The sequence below is a fragment of the Boleophthalmus pectinirostris genome, unplaced genomic scaffold (genome assembly GCF_026225935.1).
Source record: "Boleophthalmus pectinirostris isolate CB_2022bp ecotype Guang Dong unplaced genomic scaffold, ASM2622593v1 HiC_scaffold_23, whole genome shotgun sequence".
NCBI classification, from domain to species: Eukaryota; Metazoa; Chordata; class Actinopteri; order Gobiiformes; family Gobiidae; genus Boleophthalmus; species Boleophthalmus pectinirostris.
The window spans coordinates 19,203,659-19,222,369 of NW_026571207.1; the positions used below are offsets into that span (position 1 = coordinate 19,203,659).

The 18,711-nt window shown below is 38.2% G+C and overlaps 2 protein-coding genes across 6 annotated transcripts in view; both read left to right on the forward strand.

Moving 5' to 3' along the window:
- Positions 1-2,154: 2,154 nt before the first annotated feature.
- si:rp71-46j2.7 (uncharacterized) lies at positions 2,155-12,609 on the forward strand. Of its 4 annotated transcripts, none has more exons than XM_055159477.1 (16): positions 2,155-2,547; positions 2,846-2,954; positions 3,659-3,872; positions 4,083-4,225; positions 5,507-5,684; positions 5,811-5,866; positions 6,253-6,440; positions 6,536-6,646; positions 6,751-6,876; positions 8,114-8,212; positions 8,286-8,444; positions 9,270-9,843; positions 11,170-11,233; positions 11,489-11,664; positions 11,745-11,833; positions 11,920-12,609. In XM_055159477.1, exons 1-16 carry the CDS (start codon positions 2,359-2,361, stop codon positions 12,010-12,012), a joined length of 2,568 nt encoding a protein of 855 aa, XP_055015452.1. In that variant the 5' UTR covers positions 2,155-2,358; the 3' UTR covers positions 12,013-12,609. The 4 variants fall into 4 exon arrangements, with proteins under 4 accessions (XP_055015452.1, XP_055015453.1, XP_055015455.1 ...); XM_055159478.1 differs by having other exon boundaries at positions 4,098-4,225; XM_055159480.1 differs by lacking the exons at positions 3,659-3,872; positions 4,083-4,225.
- Positions 12,610-12,817: 208 nt separating this feature from the next.
- The window catches only part of mrpl11 (mitochondrial ribosomal protein L11), a 34,941-nt gene continuing 29,047 nt past the window's right edge, over positions 12,818-18,711 (forward strand). The window contains exons 1-2 of one of the 2 annotated variants that reach the window (XM_055159506.1): positions 12,873-12,913; positions 13,525-13,636. The gene's annotated coding sequence lies outside the window, so the exon portion shown is untranslated. Of the gene's footprint in view, positions 12,914-13,524; positions 13,637-18,711 lie in introns of both variants that reach the window. The other variant, XM_020923527.2, reaches the window with a different exon arrangement.

Genomic DNA, 18,711 nt, shown 5'->3' on the forward strand with positions numbered 1-18,711 from the left:
GAAAGCTGAGCAGATTACAGTGGTCATTGAGGACATAAGCACTTTACAACAATGGTGTGAAATTATCACAAGCATTATGAATTCTGGTCAACATTATTGTTCCACATTGTTAACCTTGCAAACACCCACCCCACATCACATCACAGTCTAACATGCCATCTCAGAAACTGCTGATATAATGGTTAAAAATTCAATAAATAAATAATCTATTTGCAATTTTCAAATAGATTATTTATTTATTTATTTGTAATTTTCAAATCAATAAGTAGAATTGTCATTGAGACAATGTCCCCTCACATGTTGATTCGCAAATATACTGTGTTGCACAGACTGAATAACTTCAAAGGGGTTGAAGAAAGGTCAGAGGGCTTTAATTAACACCATAATGTTGGACTCAGAACTCACAAGTATGGTGTACCCATTAGCAAAGGGATGTAAACAAATGCCTATTTTGTACGCTTAACTACACTGCTGAAAAAATTTAAAGAAACACTTTGAAAACACATCAGATCTCAATGTGAAAAAAAATACTAGATATCTGTACAAAATATGGACAGGGTAATGTCTTAGGAACAAAAAATTGCCACCTCATTTAATGGGAAAAAAAAATGTCTTCCTACAGAGGGCTTTATTTTATAGACACCCTGAAAACTATTGTACTTAAACCCAATAGTACTGTGTACTATTGGGTTTAAGTCAGGAGATCATGACGGCCAGACTCTTGCCACATGAGGCCAGGCATTGATGTGCATCAGGAGGAACCCAGGACCTACTGCACCAGCGTAAAGTCTGTCATTGAATTCAAGGATTGCATTCTCAAGCCACCCTCATGAAGTTTGTTTCTGATTGTTCGGGCATTCACACCAGTGGCCTGCTGGAGGTCATACTGTAGGGCACAGGCAGGGCTCAGCTTGTTCCTCCTTGTACAAAAGAGCAGATATGTGTCCTGCTGATGGATTAAGGACCTTCTACGGCCCTGTCCAGCTCTCCTCGAATAACTGCCTGTCTCCTGAAATCCCCCCCTTGGAGATTGTGCTTGGAGACACATTAAATCTGGACAAGTTAGACAATCTGTGCAACTTCTGTAGGGTTAAAGAATGGCCTCCCAGTAGTCATGATCACTCTAGCCAAAGCCAGCACTATTGGAAAACCAGCCAAACAAGACCAAGAGAGAGAAACTTGAAATGACCTCCACATGTACAACCAGTCCAGTTTTAGGTGTTGTTTCATTGTTGCCACTCTAGTGCGGCTCTTGTTCATTTCCATTAGAAGAGGTGCATCCTTTTGTTCCTAAGGCATTGCCCTGTCCATATTTGTATATATCCAACAGATTTTCTTTCACATTAAGATCTGATGTGTTTTCAAAGTGCTCCTTTAATTTTTTTGAGCAGTATATGTGGTTTATTCTTTTGGCATTTTGTGAATAAAAACAAAAATGAATGCAAACATTAATGTAAAACTATCTTGTCCTGTTATTATCTGTTATTATAAGCATCCAGGGTAGGCAAACCACTGATCAGCAAGACCTAACCTTTTCTATGTACAGTATACTGTAATTTTATAGGCAATAGAAAATTTGCATTCACATCATGCTGGGAGTGTTCTAAATTTATCTCTAATGGTGGAATAATTTTATCTGTGAGAAACTTGTTCAACAGCACAAATCAGCTCACCTGTCATAGTTTCAGCTAAACTAGTTCTTATATACAGATTGTGTTCAAATGAAGCACAGATTCAAGTCTAAACTAAGTCAAAACCAACAGTTAGCTTCACACCCCAAGGGAATGTTCATCAGCTGCAAAGGCAATCAATCTATCTAACAATTTTTCAATCTATCATTTTATATTTCCAGTCTATGATAGCAATAGGGAGTGCACTTACATTTTACATTACGATGCTGACAAAACCAAATTTAGAAAAAAAAGAGTCCCAAACACCATTAGCCTAGACAACATCCACAGACCTTTTCTTACCTTTGCCAAAAAAAAAAAAAACTTGAATACTTGAAACTAATTGAATAGGTGCTCGTAAGGTCAGCACTGCTCTGTCTTGTCTTAAAAGCATCCTCTGTAATATCATCTACACTGTGGCCTGTAGATGGCGTCACAATTCTGATAATTAAGAGCACACACCCGGGAAGTCCTTGTAGCCAATCACAGGCAGAGCTAAACCACTTTGATGAAGTTCTTGGCCTTTTCCGCTGTTTGATTCCGCTCATATTCATTGTTTCCTTTTTTAAAAATCAGATTTTCGGTTTAGGATGAGGTTGAACGATGGGGGCACTTTTGCATATTATACCGCCCAGTTCAATGTAAGCCACGGCACGCCTGCAAAACAAGCCTCTCGCAAGAACTGAAGATGTATCTATGGCGCTTCTCCATCGCTATAACACTAGGCTTGGTTTGGTATTTTACAGATTGTGGCCGCACTATTGCGCAATACTTTTTAGGTTTTCTTTTATGCTTTACTACCCCGCTGCTATGGGGTAACGCAGGACGAGAGAGCAGCACCCAGACGGACGAGCACAGCCAGGAGAGAAGTCTTCTGGTAATGATTACCCTTGTTGTTCTGAGCTGTTCTGATGGACACTCTGCTGTTATCACCGAACTGGTCATGTGGTGGCAGCTTCTTCTATAAACCCGTGACACACTGTTATTATTGCGTGTGGAGTTTCAGGCAATGGTATGCCACCGCACCATAAGGGTTTAATTATACTTAGATAGCCCTGGGGTGTCTAAACTTCACAAATATTTAAGCGTGTAGCCTGAGGTTGTGGTGCAGGTGACAGGGAGTTCAACAAAGACTTGTTTTGTCATGCCTTCCTGTAATCTTTCTGTATTTTCAGGAAACTATTGGAGAGCAGCTCTTTGGTGACTTGTCAGATGGAGCAAGCGGCAGTAAACCAGAGTCACTGGAGTCCCACTACCCACAAGTTAAAGCCTCTCTGCAGCAAGGTGAGGCATGCTTTTGCAAACTGAAAGAATGGCTTTAAGTTATGACATTTCATAGATGGAAAAAATATAGTTTATTTTATCTTTAAAGCCTTGGAGTTGACCTTGTTTTATTGTGAATGTGCTTTGTCAGCATAAAGCTAGTTGGTTGTTTTTACACGACACAAAAGAAGAGTTTTGCATAGACACAGTTGGTGCCAGAGGTCATATTACATGGAGCTATAGGAGGGACTTTTGGAAGAAGGGTGAAAAACAGATCCTATTGGGGGCTTGAGTTTGGGATGAGTTAAGATACCAGACGTGTCTCAGTTTCAGGTTTCATATCCATTTTGTCCCGAATCATGCCCCTTTTTAGCTTCACCTAATATAACAGGGATATATGGAAATTGATATATTTTGATGTATTATTAAATAGGGCTAATGTGACACAAACCATTGTAACATGAAATGGCAAAAAAACAAGCAAATGTACTGAAAACCCCCACAATTTGGTTTTAGTGAGTACCTATTGTAGAGTGCAGGCTTTGGATACCAAAGAGTTTAGTTTCTCTTGAACATACAATGTACAGCGAGTGCCTTTTAACTCTTAAGGGAGTCTTATTCACACTTAAAAGTTTAAAGACTTTTATACTTCTTTGGTTGATATTCTCTGTAATTGTATGGGAGTTGAACATCTGATTGATGACTGACTTTAGCTGCTCTTTCAGTGTTTGAATGTGCCTACGCTCAGCTTGTTCTGCCATGGTACATCGTCCCAGAGCCATGTGAAGACCAGCCTCTGCACCAGGTGCTCAGCAGGGAGTTTGACTTTGTCATTGATCGCATCATTGACAGAGCCAAAGACTTTGATGTGTGCCAGGCAGTTGTGGGTTCAATCCGCATTCTGACCCAGCACTTGCACAACGCAAGGCAGAGTGACCGGTGAGGCTCTCTCTGCAACCTGTTACACACACCCTTTGCTCTCATTAAAGCTATTGCAATAAGTCACCAGATCTTTATAGGCATGCACCTTTAGTGACCTGCTGTTAGGCCTCTATAGAAAACACTTACAAAATACACAGTAAATGCTGTATGTTGTATGTGTGTGTGTAAAATGGTACACTAAATAATACTTGTGCTATTTCCTTAAAGAGTGCTCTTGTTCAGCTCCAGAGTAGAAGAGGTTGCAGTCCTACGTGAGTTTTCTGATGCACTCGTTCGTAACCTTTTTCCCAAGAGCCTCTGGGGCCAAGAAGTCAACCATTGTGCCTTAAATGAGATTGTTGCTTTAAAGGGTAAGAAACCATTAAACATCCCTTCTGCTGCAACACAGAAGCTTACACAAGAGCTAAGACTCTGTGACAACTTTTACTTCATAATCCCTTGTTGTCAATGCCATTACACAGCTTAGGTCAGGACTGTGCGCGCCACAGAGCGGAGGCTTTCCACTATCACTTTAAAATTCACCTCAAAACCCAGTGGTGCCTTTTTCAAAGATGGATATTGCCATCTATTATTAAATATGTCTAAACTGTTATATCTACTATAATCTTTCCATCTGTCTTTGTTTGAAAATGTAATCTTCTGCAAATGGCCCTTTGATTGATTGCATCAGAAAGGCGCTCATTCTTTTGTTTGTGTTTTAGTATCACCTCACTACTGTATTTGGCAGATTTCCAACACCCAATCATTTTAAAAATGCATCTAGCCTGGGTTAAAAGTGTACAAATAGTACATTTTTAGTGCAGTCCAGACCCCACAGAGAAATGTTGGGTAGCTTTGTAGCACCTGCTTTTAGCTGTATGGACACTACTGAACTTTGTAATGCCTAGCCATTGAAATCCTCAGGCAATTCTTATGAAAAGGTCTTGTTTCTTATGTGTGATATTATTTTCAGTTGCCTTATACACAAATATTTAAAAGGGAACTGAAACACGATCTTGACATTTTTGTCTTTAACCATAATCATAGTCTGTCCCCATGCACAGTAGCCTGTTTAAAAATGTCAATTTATATTAAAGGTCCCATATTTTGCTATTTTCTGATCTATGTTATAATGTCCTGAGTAAAACCATACCTGGAGTTGTGTTTTGTTTCGTTCACACATGTTTAATACACAAATCGTGCAAGAGCTTTTTTTTGTTTGAGAGAAGAACTGACTCCTTGTGATGTCATATGTAATAAAGAAAATGCTCTACGATGTTTTTTAAACTCCATACACCTTCACTAGAATCATTTGGATGATTTCAGCTCTGGATTTGCCAATCTCTACTGAAATAAAGGTAAAAAGTAGCTGTTAGCTTGAAAACTACCACTACATGGTACCACTACAAGGTGGAACAGAGTGTCTTGAGCTTTGGAGATGTAGACGGCCTAATAATGAAGGCTTTTTCAAACATGTGTAAATGACACACAACACAACTCCAGGTACGTTTTTGTTGAGGTAACAGTTTTATGACATGGCTTAAAGCTCACAAGAGTCAATTTTGTGTAATATGCACATAAGTAGCTTTAAAGCTGTTTTGGATTTAGATTCTTTTGAGAACTCTCAAGAATTATGTTTTTGTTTTCCTCAGGGCTGGGTCTACTGGTGACATGGCTGTCTGACCCAGACAACCTAAACCATCTGGTGGTTAGCCAGTTGGACAGTGCCTCCCCTAAAGGTTCTTTGTATGAGCCAGACCCTGAACAAACCTCTCTGACGTCTCAGGACTATGAGGCTGATGTGGAGCATGAGGGAGAGGGCAGTGAAGTGTGAGTGTCATCTTCTGCATCCCACTGATCTGACCCACTCAGGGCATCCACTGTAACTGCCTCCTTCTGTGTTTGAAATTGGAACTGACTGAGGTATTGTGTGGTGCATGCTTTTGGGTTTTCTAGGAGCCTAGAAGGAGCAGGACTTGAGTCCAGCAACGGCATCAAAGGCAAAAAGAGAGGTTTGTCTGTATAAAGGTTTAAATTTGTTGTATAAAAAAAATACAGCTTCCAAATTAGTTTTATATTTTTCTTACTGCTTTCTTTGTTGGCAAGATGACTCTGAAGGTAATAGTCATATTCAGATTCAAGATTTTTTTTCTTTTTGTATAGCAGTTGGATTAGAAAGGATAACAGACATAACAAGGTTCATGTTGTTGTGAGCTTTTGTTGTCATCATGCTCGATATAATCAACATTAATACTTTATATAAGTGTTATCTTTGACTGCTGTTGCAGTACTGATAATATGACACATTTTTATTCTGTCTATGTTTGTGGTACAGATAATCAGTAACATTGTAAAAACATTATTTGTGCTTGTTCATGTGATTTTTGTCCTTTTTAAGACAAATTAAGAAAAGGATGGAACAGATTTGTGGACAAGATGAAGTTGAAAAAGGCCAAAAAGAAGAAGATGAAGCAAATGGAGCATGAGCTGGTGAGGAGGATCATGGCTATTCAGGGCGACGTGCCCAATGAGGAGGATGTGAGCAGCCGTGAGGGCTCTGTCCACAGCCAGCAGGACTCAGACAGGGTGAGGCAGCACTCATGCCTGTATATCCTATAAATAAGGTGAATATTTGTCAAATGAGACTCATTCAATGTCAGCTTGTGGCCAAACACAATTAGGAGGACAGTGATCTAGAAAACTACCTGACAAGTGTCCAGGAAGATATGATGGAGTTTAAGCTGTCGTATGAGATGTGGCGCGTTGGACAGTGGGCTGTCAGCATCCCCCAGGTGAGTTATAAATATAAATGCCAGTGCACTCTCTCCAGAAGGCTTGTCACGTGTCTTCTGCTGTCCTTGAATTTGTTGTTAATGTTGACGTTCATGTGTTGCAGGCTGACGTTGAGAATGAGGAGCTCTTCTTCACAGTTCATTTGGAGGAAAAGTGCAGCCCTGAGAACCTGCAGTGGGACATACGGAAGTCTTATCATGATGTCATATACTTCTACAACAGATGGCAGGTTAGACGCCTGATTATAATGTACTGGAGTAAATAGGTGAATGTGAGTCTTTATTATCTGTCTGAGCCTACCTAAAACAGGTAGGGACAGGCAGATTATTTAGAGAAAGTTGCAGCTATCTTGAATTGGATATTATAAGAAATCCCATTCAGTACAGATTAATCAGTTATATCAACTATCAAATTAAATATTGATCCATACCTAAACCAATATTTTATGAGTGGCTTGTTCATATCACCAGTCATGATCAGACCGTTTCTTTGTGTAAAATGTCTTCATTAAAGTCAGACTTCTGTGTAAATGGGAGATGGGATGAGGTTCCCCTAGAGCCTCCTGCTGCCGGTGATGGAGGTACAGTGTCAGGCAGCTGATTAAAACTTTTATCTGTCTCCCTGGATGTGAAAGGGCAGCTTCCAGTTGTCTGAAAACTGCAGCGATGGAGAGCTGAACCCCACATAGGCCAATAACACTAGTAAGGTCTAAATGTTTGGGGGAAAAAATGTCCATAAAATGAAAATGTTTGAGCGTGCGTCAGTTTATACAACTACAAAAGAAATGGTTGGTGGCTTTTTACACTTTGTCTAATCTACATCATTTATTTCTTCACTAATCTGTCTACAACATGCTCAAATGAGAAAAGTCTGACAGAATAATGAAATATTGTAAGTGTCGATAATGACCAGTGCGGATGGAGGAGAAGGATTACGTATATCTGGAGGAAAGAGCTGACATTCACCGTAAGACTAAATGGGAGGAAAGACAGATTTCTAATTGAGCTTTTGCCAGAGGCCCATAGAAATCAGACTTGGTCCATATGTTTTCCACCCTTGTGCTGTTGCAATATCAAGTGTAAGCAATAATTGGAAAAATGCTTACAGCTTTAGCTTCAGCATTTTTAATTTAAAGAGCAGCATTTTCCGTGTGTATCATGAGGATAATGTGTCTATGTTTTTATGCTAACAAATAAGAGAATTAAAAAGGAGTCCTTTTTTTGTTAAAATCCCTTTTCATTTTTCGATGTTCCATTTAAAATAAAAAGGAATTTAATTAGTGTATTTTCTGAGAAGCTAAAAAAAAAAAAAAAAAAAATCCCATAGGAGCTATTGGATAAGAACTGACAACAAAAGTATGAACACTGATTTAATTTAAAATGCAGCACATGTGAATGCACACTTGTTTTCTTTTTGCATTTAAAAATTTAATTAATTCAAATAATTATTTGCTTATACATTTTCAGGACTCAAGCAGTCTACCTACCATCCTAATTCTAGAGGAAAACCAAGAAATGGATGAAGTTAAGGAAGAAACTCGACTATCAGTGGAGCACTTTCTGCAGGTGAATACAGCTTTTATACTGCATAATTATCTAAAATACAACCTCTTCACTCTGTACTATTCTGGTTTTAAAGGAGGTAGTTTCTGATGAAATAATGGGCCACTCTCAACCAGTGTTCCAGTTTCTGTGTCCACTTGATAAATTGCTTAATGAGGAGGTACATTATGGAGGAGTGTGGGGTCTTCTCAGTGGCTTGGCGTACTTCCTGACACCTGGGCAAGAAGAAGAGGAGGTAAGTGTTTGTCAGATATCAGCTGCTTTTCTCTGCCTGTATAGTGGTGAAGTGGGGTTCTGTAGAATCTGTATGCTGATATCCTAGTTTGATGATTGAAAATTTGGACCATGACAAGATCAATGACAAATCCAACCAAGTTAGTGGGATTTGAGAAACAATGGAACTTTTCTTTCATAACACCAAAGAAATTGTATAAAGCCAAAATTACCAATTTAAAGCTATGTTACCTGGTTTTCCAATCACAGGAGGAAAAAGCAGGCATTTAAATCTATTTAAGCAGGTTCTAGCTCCCACAGTCCCTTTGCCATATCTCCAGTATTCACATGCATTAATTTCTGTGCATAGACTCAGCTTTCAAACAGTTTTTTTAGACAACAAAGTATAAAGAAGTGGACTAATTCATACTTAGCAGTCAATGAAACATTTAATAATGAGATGCAGAAAGCTCGCAGCTGTCTGCTGTCTTTTTTTTTTCATAAAGGGGAACAGTTACAAGAATCTCTGCACAGAAACCTAAATTTAATTTAACTTGCATTCAAAGTAAACATTGGCTTTATTATGTACAAAAGATTGTCACAGTATAATACAATGCAATACCGTACAATATAATACATACAAAGATTGTCACCAATTGGAAAATCAGTGTCAATTCTTTTCACGCTTGACTTCTTGAGCTTAGAATAATAAGGACAAATGTATGGGTTTTTCTGTTCTCATAAGTGAATTGTACAATATTGCTCCATTATTACTTTTTAGTGGAATGTGTGTGAAAAGAACTCTTTTGAGCTGTAATAGTTGTTACCTCCAATCTTTTCTTTACAGATGGGTAGTCCTCAAAATGAATTCCCCAAAGAGGTCACAATGTCACATCCCAAATCAAAGTCTCCTCCAGACAGTCCAAGCATTGCATCTGCAAGAGATATTTCGAGCTCTACCATACCTACTATTATTATCTCACCTTGTGACACTGCTGAAGAGCCACCCAAAGAAAATGAAGCAGAAAATGAGTTGCCGTCTGCTACCACCTCTGCCCAAGACAGAACAGAAGACTCTGATAATCCTATTACCTCTCATTTTAAAATGCTGTTTAAAGGGTTGAGCCACTCCAAGTCACAGGAGTCGCTATCCCAACCCAAAATCACAGATGACGAGGAGCAGTCCAGTCAGAACAGTGAAGCTGAGACTGCAGAGGTTTCCACGCAGCATTCAATCTTTGCACGATCAAATAAAAAGGAGAAAATAAGCTTCAAAGTGTCTAATGGGTCAAGCAAGGCTAAAACAAAGGACCAGGGAACTTTACCGAGAGGAGAGGATTACTCTGGTCAGAAGTGTCAAGCCAACTGGGAACAGCAGGAGACCACCAAAGTCATATTTGATCTGCTCAAAGAGATCTCGGGTTAGTGACAGTTTTCAGATAAATACAACTACTTTGCATTTTATACATAGTTTTATCTTTCTGCCTAGACAATGGTTATATGCAGACTTGGAGACATTCGTTCAAATGCAACTATTCTTCACTGTTTAGAAAATTCATTTTCTCTTTTTGTTATATAGAAACTTAGTGTTTTTGTCTAATAAGACAAATTTGAAAAATCTAAATTACCTTTATCTAACATATTTTGGTGGTAACACTTCTGCCTTCATCAGAAGTGTCAGCTGACTGCTGTGACGTGTCTCTTATCAGCACAAGAAACACAACACAAAAAAAACCCCAAAACACAACACAAAATACAAAAATGAGTGTGAGAATGAAACTACAACACAAAAGGCAATACAAGAAAAGCCTAAAGTCCGCAATATCCAACCACTGCAAAAGGGAAAACCATGTCATGGACTGGGACAGAGCTAAAATAGTAGGAACAGAGGAGCACAAATGCAAAAGATGGATACTAAAGGCTATTGAAATCAGTAAGCGAGGCACATGGACCATCAACAGAGACAAGGGGGCATTTACCTTGGCTTACGCATGGGACTTATTTCTCCAGAGCCCACCACGTGACGGTAGGCATGATCAGTCTGATAGATTGACCAGATTCGTCAAACTGACCACACCTTAACAGCTGATAAGAGACATGTCACAGCATTCGGCTGATGAAGGCGGAAGTGTTACAGGAACATGTCAGGTAAATAAGCTATTTAGCTTTTTACATATTTGTCTTATTAGAAGAAAACACAAAGTTTCTATAATATTTACTCACTATTCTGGAGACCAGAAGTGAACATGATCATTTGATAATAAATTATTATAATGCTATTATTGTAAATCATGGTATATTTGCTATAGTGTGTATATAGTATACTTTTTAAATGCTTTTTAACACTAACCTTGGATTATTAGGAACAAATATTTTTTAGGGAATTTTTAGGGAACTTTGTTGAAGGTGAAATGTCTCATGAGTGCATTCACGTGTTTTGTTTCAAACCCAATGAGACTGACAGAAGAAAGCGTACAAATTTTGTGTTTAGAAAATCAAACTGAAGAACAAACAGATGCTATAAAAGGCTAATTTCAGCGTTATGTTTGCTGAGAGGTGTGTCATTTGTGAAGGGAATCATTGAAGCCTCTGTCAGCCACGCTTTTATGTTTGCTCTGACATTTGCTCTCATACATAGCTCTGTGTGAAGGGTAATCTGTTCATTGAGGTGTGCCACTGCATCACAATTCACTTAAGGACCTTCTCACTATATCGTCTCCAGAAATAATGTGGTTTTGTTTTTATAGGAAACTCCATCCTTTTAAACATATTTGATGCTATCCTGAAACCTGTGATGCCAATTTTGAAAAAGTAAGTATTTTGCATCTTAATACATTTTATAGTGATAAATCCTGGCAGAGAGTAAAAATATTTCATCAAAACTTTGCATTGTTTGAGGAAGGACTCATGGACATAATCAAGTGGCTTACTATTATTCCTACCAGAAAATAATTGGTTAACATAGAGAACATATTAATTCACTATTGTGATGCATTAGTTCACTGCAGTTCACTGACTCTATAATGTGAATATTTTTTGTGTGTGGGTGTATTTCCTCCTCCACAGAAAAATAAATTCTTTCTTGAGCAAAATGAACCCGACTGAAGCACAGATGGCGGCATATATCGACACGCTTCGTGCCAAACTGTGGCCGTCCAGTCCTGCAGCTCCAAGTGCTCCTCGCACAGAAGAAGAGAAAAATCAGACCCGGGAGCGAGCTCACAGTCTCATCAATGCTAAATGTTAGCATTAACTCCTTTTATACAATTTACTTTAAATATCCATTCTCTGTGAAATGTTAATATTCATACTGTTCTTTCAGATTCAAATGTTCTTGTGCTAAAGAAGACAGATATGGAGACAGTTTTTAATATTTTTCAGGACAGCGAAGCCAATAAAACACTGGTTTATGTAAGTACAGAGCAACAATCCTATATAATGGTTGTTTTTTAATTCACTGTAATAAAACTGTTCTGTTCTTCATGGCCTTTTGATAGATGCTCCTGTCTTTCCTACTGAGGGAGTTTTTACCAAATGAACATTGCCTTAATGTGAGTACTGCTGTTCTCCAAAAAGTGACCAATATTTGACCTGTGGATTACTGATAGTCATTTTAACTTGTACAATGTACTTGTACAATAGGTTTTAAATGCTTTTTAAAATACTTGTGTTTTTACCTCAAATGCAAAAATCATGCTGTGAACATTTTCACTTTTTTACTGAGTATATTATTTTTCATAAAAACATATTTTGTCAATGTGAACATGCTTATTATCATATGCTATGATTTCTAAACTCAGGGGAGTTCAATTGAAGTTCATTAATGACTGTTTTATCTTTTCACATTTTATTTACTAAAATAATTTGGTGACTCATGCACGTTTTTGTTACTGTTTATTTTGATTTACATTTTACAAAGTACCAAATCACATGGTTGATCATCACTTCAGAGAAGAGACTGAATCACTGTCAGAATACACACGGATATTATATGTTACAATGTAAATTCATACATTCCAAATAAATGTTAAGGAAAAACACAGCTGACTTGGGGAGAAATTATGTATTTTCAAAAATAAACCATGTGAGCTACTACAGACATAAGTAAACTGAGCTATGCATAACAAAAGTACCCCATCTGCTGAGCCAAATGATAGGCTGTATCAATAAAATCTTTACTCACTGAAGGTTTCATTTATTTTACCATTCTAAGACTTTAGCTGCATAGCTGTGTGAAAAGTGACATTACTTTGCCTGCTGTTAGGCTATAGACCAACCATAAACCATAACCTACGCAATGACTATTCAATTCAGGACCAAAAAAGTTTATGTGAGGATAAATCACTTTTTAATAATCTAACACGGTACCTTTTGAGCGTCGACTCCTCCGCTCCAGCAGGGGGCACCTCGGAGACCCGCGCCAGTAACAAACATGTCTGCGCCCTGAAACGGCTGACAGCGGCGTGAAGGTTTAAAACGACAAACAAACAGGTAAAACACGCACTTTATGGGGACTACAATGATGCAGAGTTTCGTCTGTTACAAAGTTATCAGATCTGTTTGATGGTCGCTCTCTGTTTTTACACCTGCGGAGCTGTTGCTGTTCTGCTCAATGTGACTCGTGGTCAAATCCTCCACTGGCTCCACGCTCCTGTCTCTTCATATCAGACAACAATAGTCATCAATGAGCTTCTTGAAATATTTCATAAATGTCATTCACCTGAGACTTGGTTGGGTACTCAAACGTTAAAAAGACATAATAGCTCAGTATTTTGAGTTTACCAAGAGCTCTATAAAAGCAATCTTTACCTCGTCCTTATTCCATCTTACTTTGTGTAGCCTTAAAACAAGTTTTATTTTCGATTTCCACGCAACCAGGGTTGTGCAGCCGATTTATTCCACAGGGAGGAGACGTATCTGGACCTTGAGCCGGAAGTCTAGACTGACTTAATGAAACATGTTTGAGACTGTCAGTTTAAGATATTGACATCTTTGTTGTAAGTTACAGTGCTTAAGGTTAAAGTTCAGATGTATGATTGTAAAATGTTTGAGCAGTAACTGATTAGCCTTAGATAATCCCACCAAAGCTGCCTCTTTTTCAGGGGGTCAAATATATTAAAACTGACCAAATATCTAAAGCTAACAGAGCTGCAGTGAAGGTCTGGAAAAGCACTGCTGAAGAAACTCGAGAAGGAATCACATCCACCATAAGCGGCAAGTTTCTTCTCTTCACTCCTCCTTGGTCCATATTGGTCCTCACTGGTCCTCTCTGATCCTCACTGTTTATGTAGACCCAATGCAGCTGTGTTTGTTCATATCTATGCATTAGGATCCATATGATGTATTATTACTGTTAAATAGGCTATGTGATCACTGGAAAATAAGGTAGCATCATATTAAAATTGCACTGCACTGGACTGTGCTGAGTAACGTTTTAGGCAAAGCAAGCTATAACATCTCCATGGACAGAGAAGAAGGTGGTTTATGGGCAAAATTTTGTCTAAAATTAGGCTTGTGAGGGGGTGCTAAGATGTATAAGGTGTATCTAGTATTTTTTATTTACACACAATATGTAAAGGAGATTAAATTAGTCTCTCCTCCCTTTTCAATAACAGCAATTGAAGACAATGCAATCCACATCTTTGCTGAAAAACAATATAAATTCCTTTGGCCCATTAATGCGTATTTGTTTGGCCTACCTAGGCACCCTTTGCATTCTTGGCTTTCACATTGAGCTCATGTTGAGAAGTATACATAATATTCAGGGATAAAAGGACAAAACCTTTGTGTCCAAATATTTCATTGGTAATTTGTTTTTTTGTTGGTGATTGTATATCTTACTCCCTTTACTCTGTATTGCTGTGTCTGAACTAAGAGATGCCTAGAAGTCTTATCATTTTTCTTGTGTATCTGTAATTGGAGGCATCATTAATCGCATCATCAGATTTAATCCCCTCTGTGACATACCATAAGATGAAAGCCCCACGGAAACCTTTAATGTCATTTCACCACTTTAGAACTTCCCCTCATTTTTATTTTTATTTATCACTTCTTTGCTTTCCTCTTGGGTCGGTCCTTCGTTGTTGCAGTTTGTTGTAGATTTATTCCCACGGCTGGCAGTTTGTAACATTTTCTGTCGTGCCATTCAAAATGACGGGGAGAGGGGAAATGTAAATCACACAAGCCAGTAAAGAAAACTGCCTCACTGGGACTTGATCACAGGCAGTGGAGGGATAATGCATGCAGCGACCAACGCCCATCGCTCTTCACACAAACTCTGGATTCAACTATGCATGGTGGCTGCTGTGATGGGCATTTGAAAGTGGAACCCATCTGCTCCTTTTAACCACATTAGTTTTGCTTTGTCATTTCGCCTGCGCATCACATGAGACACCTAAAGCATTAAAGATGCATTGTGTAACATTTCTAGTGGAGGTTCCACCACTTGCATCATGCTCATGCAAAGGGTATTGCGTTGTCTAGAAAGTGCCACAGTATAGCTTAAACATATCAGTCACAAGGGAGACAAGCAGGTGACAGCACTACACCACATACAATTCAGATCTGTGGAGGGTCATCCCTGTTCACAGAAGGAATTATTGTATTTCTGAGTAATAAAAACACCTGTAATGAATAAATGCTAGATTGATATGGTTAATGGCACACCATGGAACATTCCAGGCAAAGCACATCTCCATGGAGACAAACACAAAAGTTGTTCACAAAGTTAGAATTTGGTTCAAGTTTTCAAAGTTTTCACTAATGGTGGGTTGCTTTTATGCTGCCGTAATGAATGGTGCATTTTGTTTTTTTCCCCTTTATGGCTAATCTGGTTGTGCTTTGTCATTTAGCTTAAGCTTAGAATCAATATTTTGTGGACACAGAGTATTAGCCCTTAATGTGTATATGTTCTGTGTTTGATGGGTGCGTTTTGTGTGTATAATAGAAATGCTGAGGACTCTACTGTCACATATATCAGGGTTGTAAGGAGGACATTGCTTATTTCAGACACTATATGCAATACCAAATGAGCTGTTTCAAATACCACTAGTACTATGTCTTTATTGTGTCCCAAATAAACTTATTAGCTGCATATTAGATAATAAGTCCCAATATATCTTCCATTGTGTAACCTTGTATCATGAGTTCTCTGGGGACACCTGTCTTCCCACTGCTCACAGACATATGCAAATGAATTGGTGAATCAAATTTACATATAGTGTTTATAGTGAGAGCAGATGGACAGTGGACATAAGCTTCAACCAGCATGAAACAGGAGAACGCTCCAGGATAAGAGACAAAATGCAAATGTGATCTGCTGTTAATACTGCAAAACTAAGATGATTATCAATATTGTGATAAATGACAGAAATATTTTGTGCCCTCTATAAGAAAAGTGACACTGTCTACATCATCTTCCCTTTCAAAGTCTTAACAAGGATTAAAACAAGGCTAATGAAATGTAGAACATTTTAAATGTGTACAGAGCTCTTCAGCATCCCACTATATTTGTGCTGTTTTAGTATGTCACCCTCATTAAAAGGTCTTTTAGAAATGTTTGAAGGTATATTTTTAAATATTAAAAAACATCAAATGTAGCCAATAGTGAATGGACATCGACCCCAGCCAAAAAAATGCATGAATAATTCAAAACCTAAAACTACAATAGCACTGTTTGATATCTGAATTGCCATTTTATTGTACTTTTTTTTTTTAAACAAGTGATATATAAAATCAGTAATTCTTTCAGAAAGAAAACTCTGCTTTGCTCAGTGGGAAAGGCATGTAGGCATGTACTACTATTACTACTACTACTACTACTATACTTTATAATACTATACTATTAAATTTTACTAACTTTTAATCTTTTTCAAAAGTATATGACCTCATTATACTATTATTACATTAAATATATTCTGCAATTAATATTTAATATGCAGGTCATGAAGAAGATTTGAGTATCCTTTGAGATCAGTTTGTAGAACATTTTGTTCTCATTGTGGTATAGAAATTGGTATAATGCTGATATTAATATACATTTTAGTATCCTGTCAGGACCGTGTCAATCCAATGAATAGTGAATAACATTAGTAGTGACATCCACGAAATAATCCAGCCCATTAGGACTTTTAATTATCCCTGTCAAACTGCATTTAATTTTCCTCCTATCTATTTTTATTGCAGAAAGTTTGCAAGACATGATTTTTGAGTTATGATGATTTTAGACTCAAATGATTGCCTGTCAATCAAACCCTGATCCAGTCCCCTGGTGCTTTTCACTTAAATTAATATCTAGTTTACTTTACTCTGCTAGTTTTGTTTTTGTTTTTTGGGGAGATTAAAGGGGCTGCTGGTTGTGAAGTGGGGTGACACCACTGTCCCTTCTCAGTCTTGAGGGATCGTTCAGAGTCTTTTGGAGTACTTGGTTTTATTTGACTGGCCTTTAGCACTTGGCATCCAGCGATCAATAGCTCTGGAGATTGAAGGCATGAATACTAATGCAGCAGAACAGCTTTGGCATATTAGCAGCTCTGTACAACTTGCATGTCTGAGTTATCTCTTCATTTTACTTGTGAATGACCCTCGCCCCAAGTATTTTTCTTTTCATTTTTTGGCTTTTCATTTTCAGGGTCAAAACAACAAAGTGCCTCCAGTGAGCGTATATGCGCATATATTGGCAAAAACAAGCCTCTGTGTGTTACTAGTGAAATAATAAGTAATGTCACCATCAAAGCTAACCCGAACAGCGAATCAACCGACCTCAAAGCTAAGTGAAAATTAACTGAATAAAAATGCAACACAATGCAAAATTCAGCACTAATCTGTATTTAATATAACTTTATTGCGATAAAGTTATAAAGCTTTATATTTATTTTTATTTTATTTTGTTTAAACTTTATCTTTCCTTGTGACACCAGGTACATTCAGGGAAATGATTAATTCCTGCTATCAAGGATTAAATGAGGACTATTTTTGAGGGGGGAGATGCCTATCTTGAATTTGTTAATTTACTGATGATGTTATTGCTCAAAAATAGCTTGAAAATCATGCATTGTCTCCACTGATCTGACTTGTAACTTTACCTAATGGTGTCAGGTATTGTTAAGCAATAACATCTCTTTGCAGGCAAGCAGGGGGCAGACCCACCACCAAATTACACTTTTTAATATCTATGGCAACAGAGGTGCTTGAAACTCAAATTGGCACAGTCTTTTTCTTCCTGTGAAAAGATTGGTATTCTGATTTCTATTAGAGCCCGACCGATATATCGGTTGGCCGATATTATCGACCGTTATGAGCAACTGGAAGCATATCGGCTATCGGCCGATATGCTTGCTGATAGGGGCCGGTATTTCACGTGGGCATGTTATACCTCGTTATAAAGTTTAGACTCTCTACATTATGTTCATTTAATCCAATTTACAGACAGATAAATGTTCTAATATGTGGCTCCGCATCAGTATTTATCTGCAGAGTCATTTGTCAGTGTGTGTGTCCGTACTGTCCCTGAACACACCCCCAGAGTCACGTGCGTTTGTTTACACCCGCAGACATAGATCCATGTGCGCAACACTGAGATTATATTCTTTTTACGGACAATCGGTTTGAGTCTGGATTAAAAGGACATTTATTAGTGCAGATTTGTGATGTGAGGAGGAGCCTGTGTGAGCGGTGAGTGTTGGAAATGCATCGACTTTGAAGCTAGTTTTGGTTCGTTCTGATAGGTAAGCGAATAGCTGCTGTCGCTCTCACACATAAAGGCTGTTTTCTTTTGGCCTATTGTAAAGTGACTATATTGGCCGTATATTTGATACAGGACATGCATTGATATGTAAATGAGCTGTGAATAGAGGTGTGAATGATGAAATTTGCGCATATAATTAATTACCGCGGCACGCAGCATTTACAGCTAAAGGCTAATAGCGATTGTTTATTTACTAGCTTGGCTAGTAGTGATGTGTCGGTCACGAACGAAGCGGCTCTTAGAGCCGGCTCTTTGAAGCGAACGACGGGAGCCTGATCCTTATTGGGATTGGAAGTCGTGTTTTCTCTTTCTCTCACTTTTTTTCTCTTCACGCCGCGTGCAGACTCGTGGTAGTTTGACAGCCGCTAAAAACGAAACTTTCAAAAATATGCGTGTGCATAGGATAGAAAAAACGTGCATAAATATATTCAGCATAAAATAAATAAACCAGGACTAATCTTGGGGTCGAGAGAGGGAGAGAGATAGAGACCGAGTATGGTTCAGTTCTTGTTTAGTCCTGCCTTAGACCTGCTTTAGTCCTATG

Bases quoted from the DNA above. Each gene is read 5' to 3' on its own strand.
- si:rp71-46j2.7 (XM_055159477.1), top strand. From the start codon at position 2,359: ATGTATCTATGGCGCTTCTCCATCGCTATAACACTAGGCTTGGTTTGG. The intron at 6,441-6,535 runs GTGAGGCAGCAC...AAACACAATTAG, and splicing joins GCCAGCAGGACTCAGACAGG to GAGGACAGTGATCTAGAAAA. The intron at 6,877-8,113 runs GTTAGACGCCTG...ATACATTTTCAG, and splicing joins ACTTCTACAACAGATGGCAG to GACTCAAGCAGTCTACCTAC.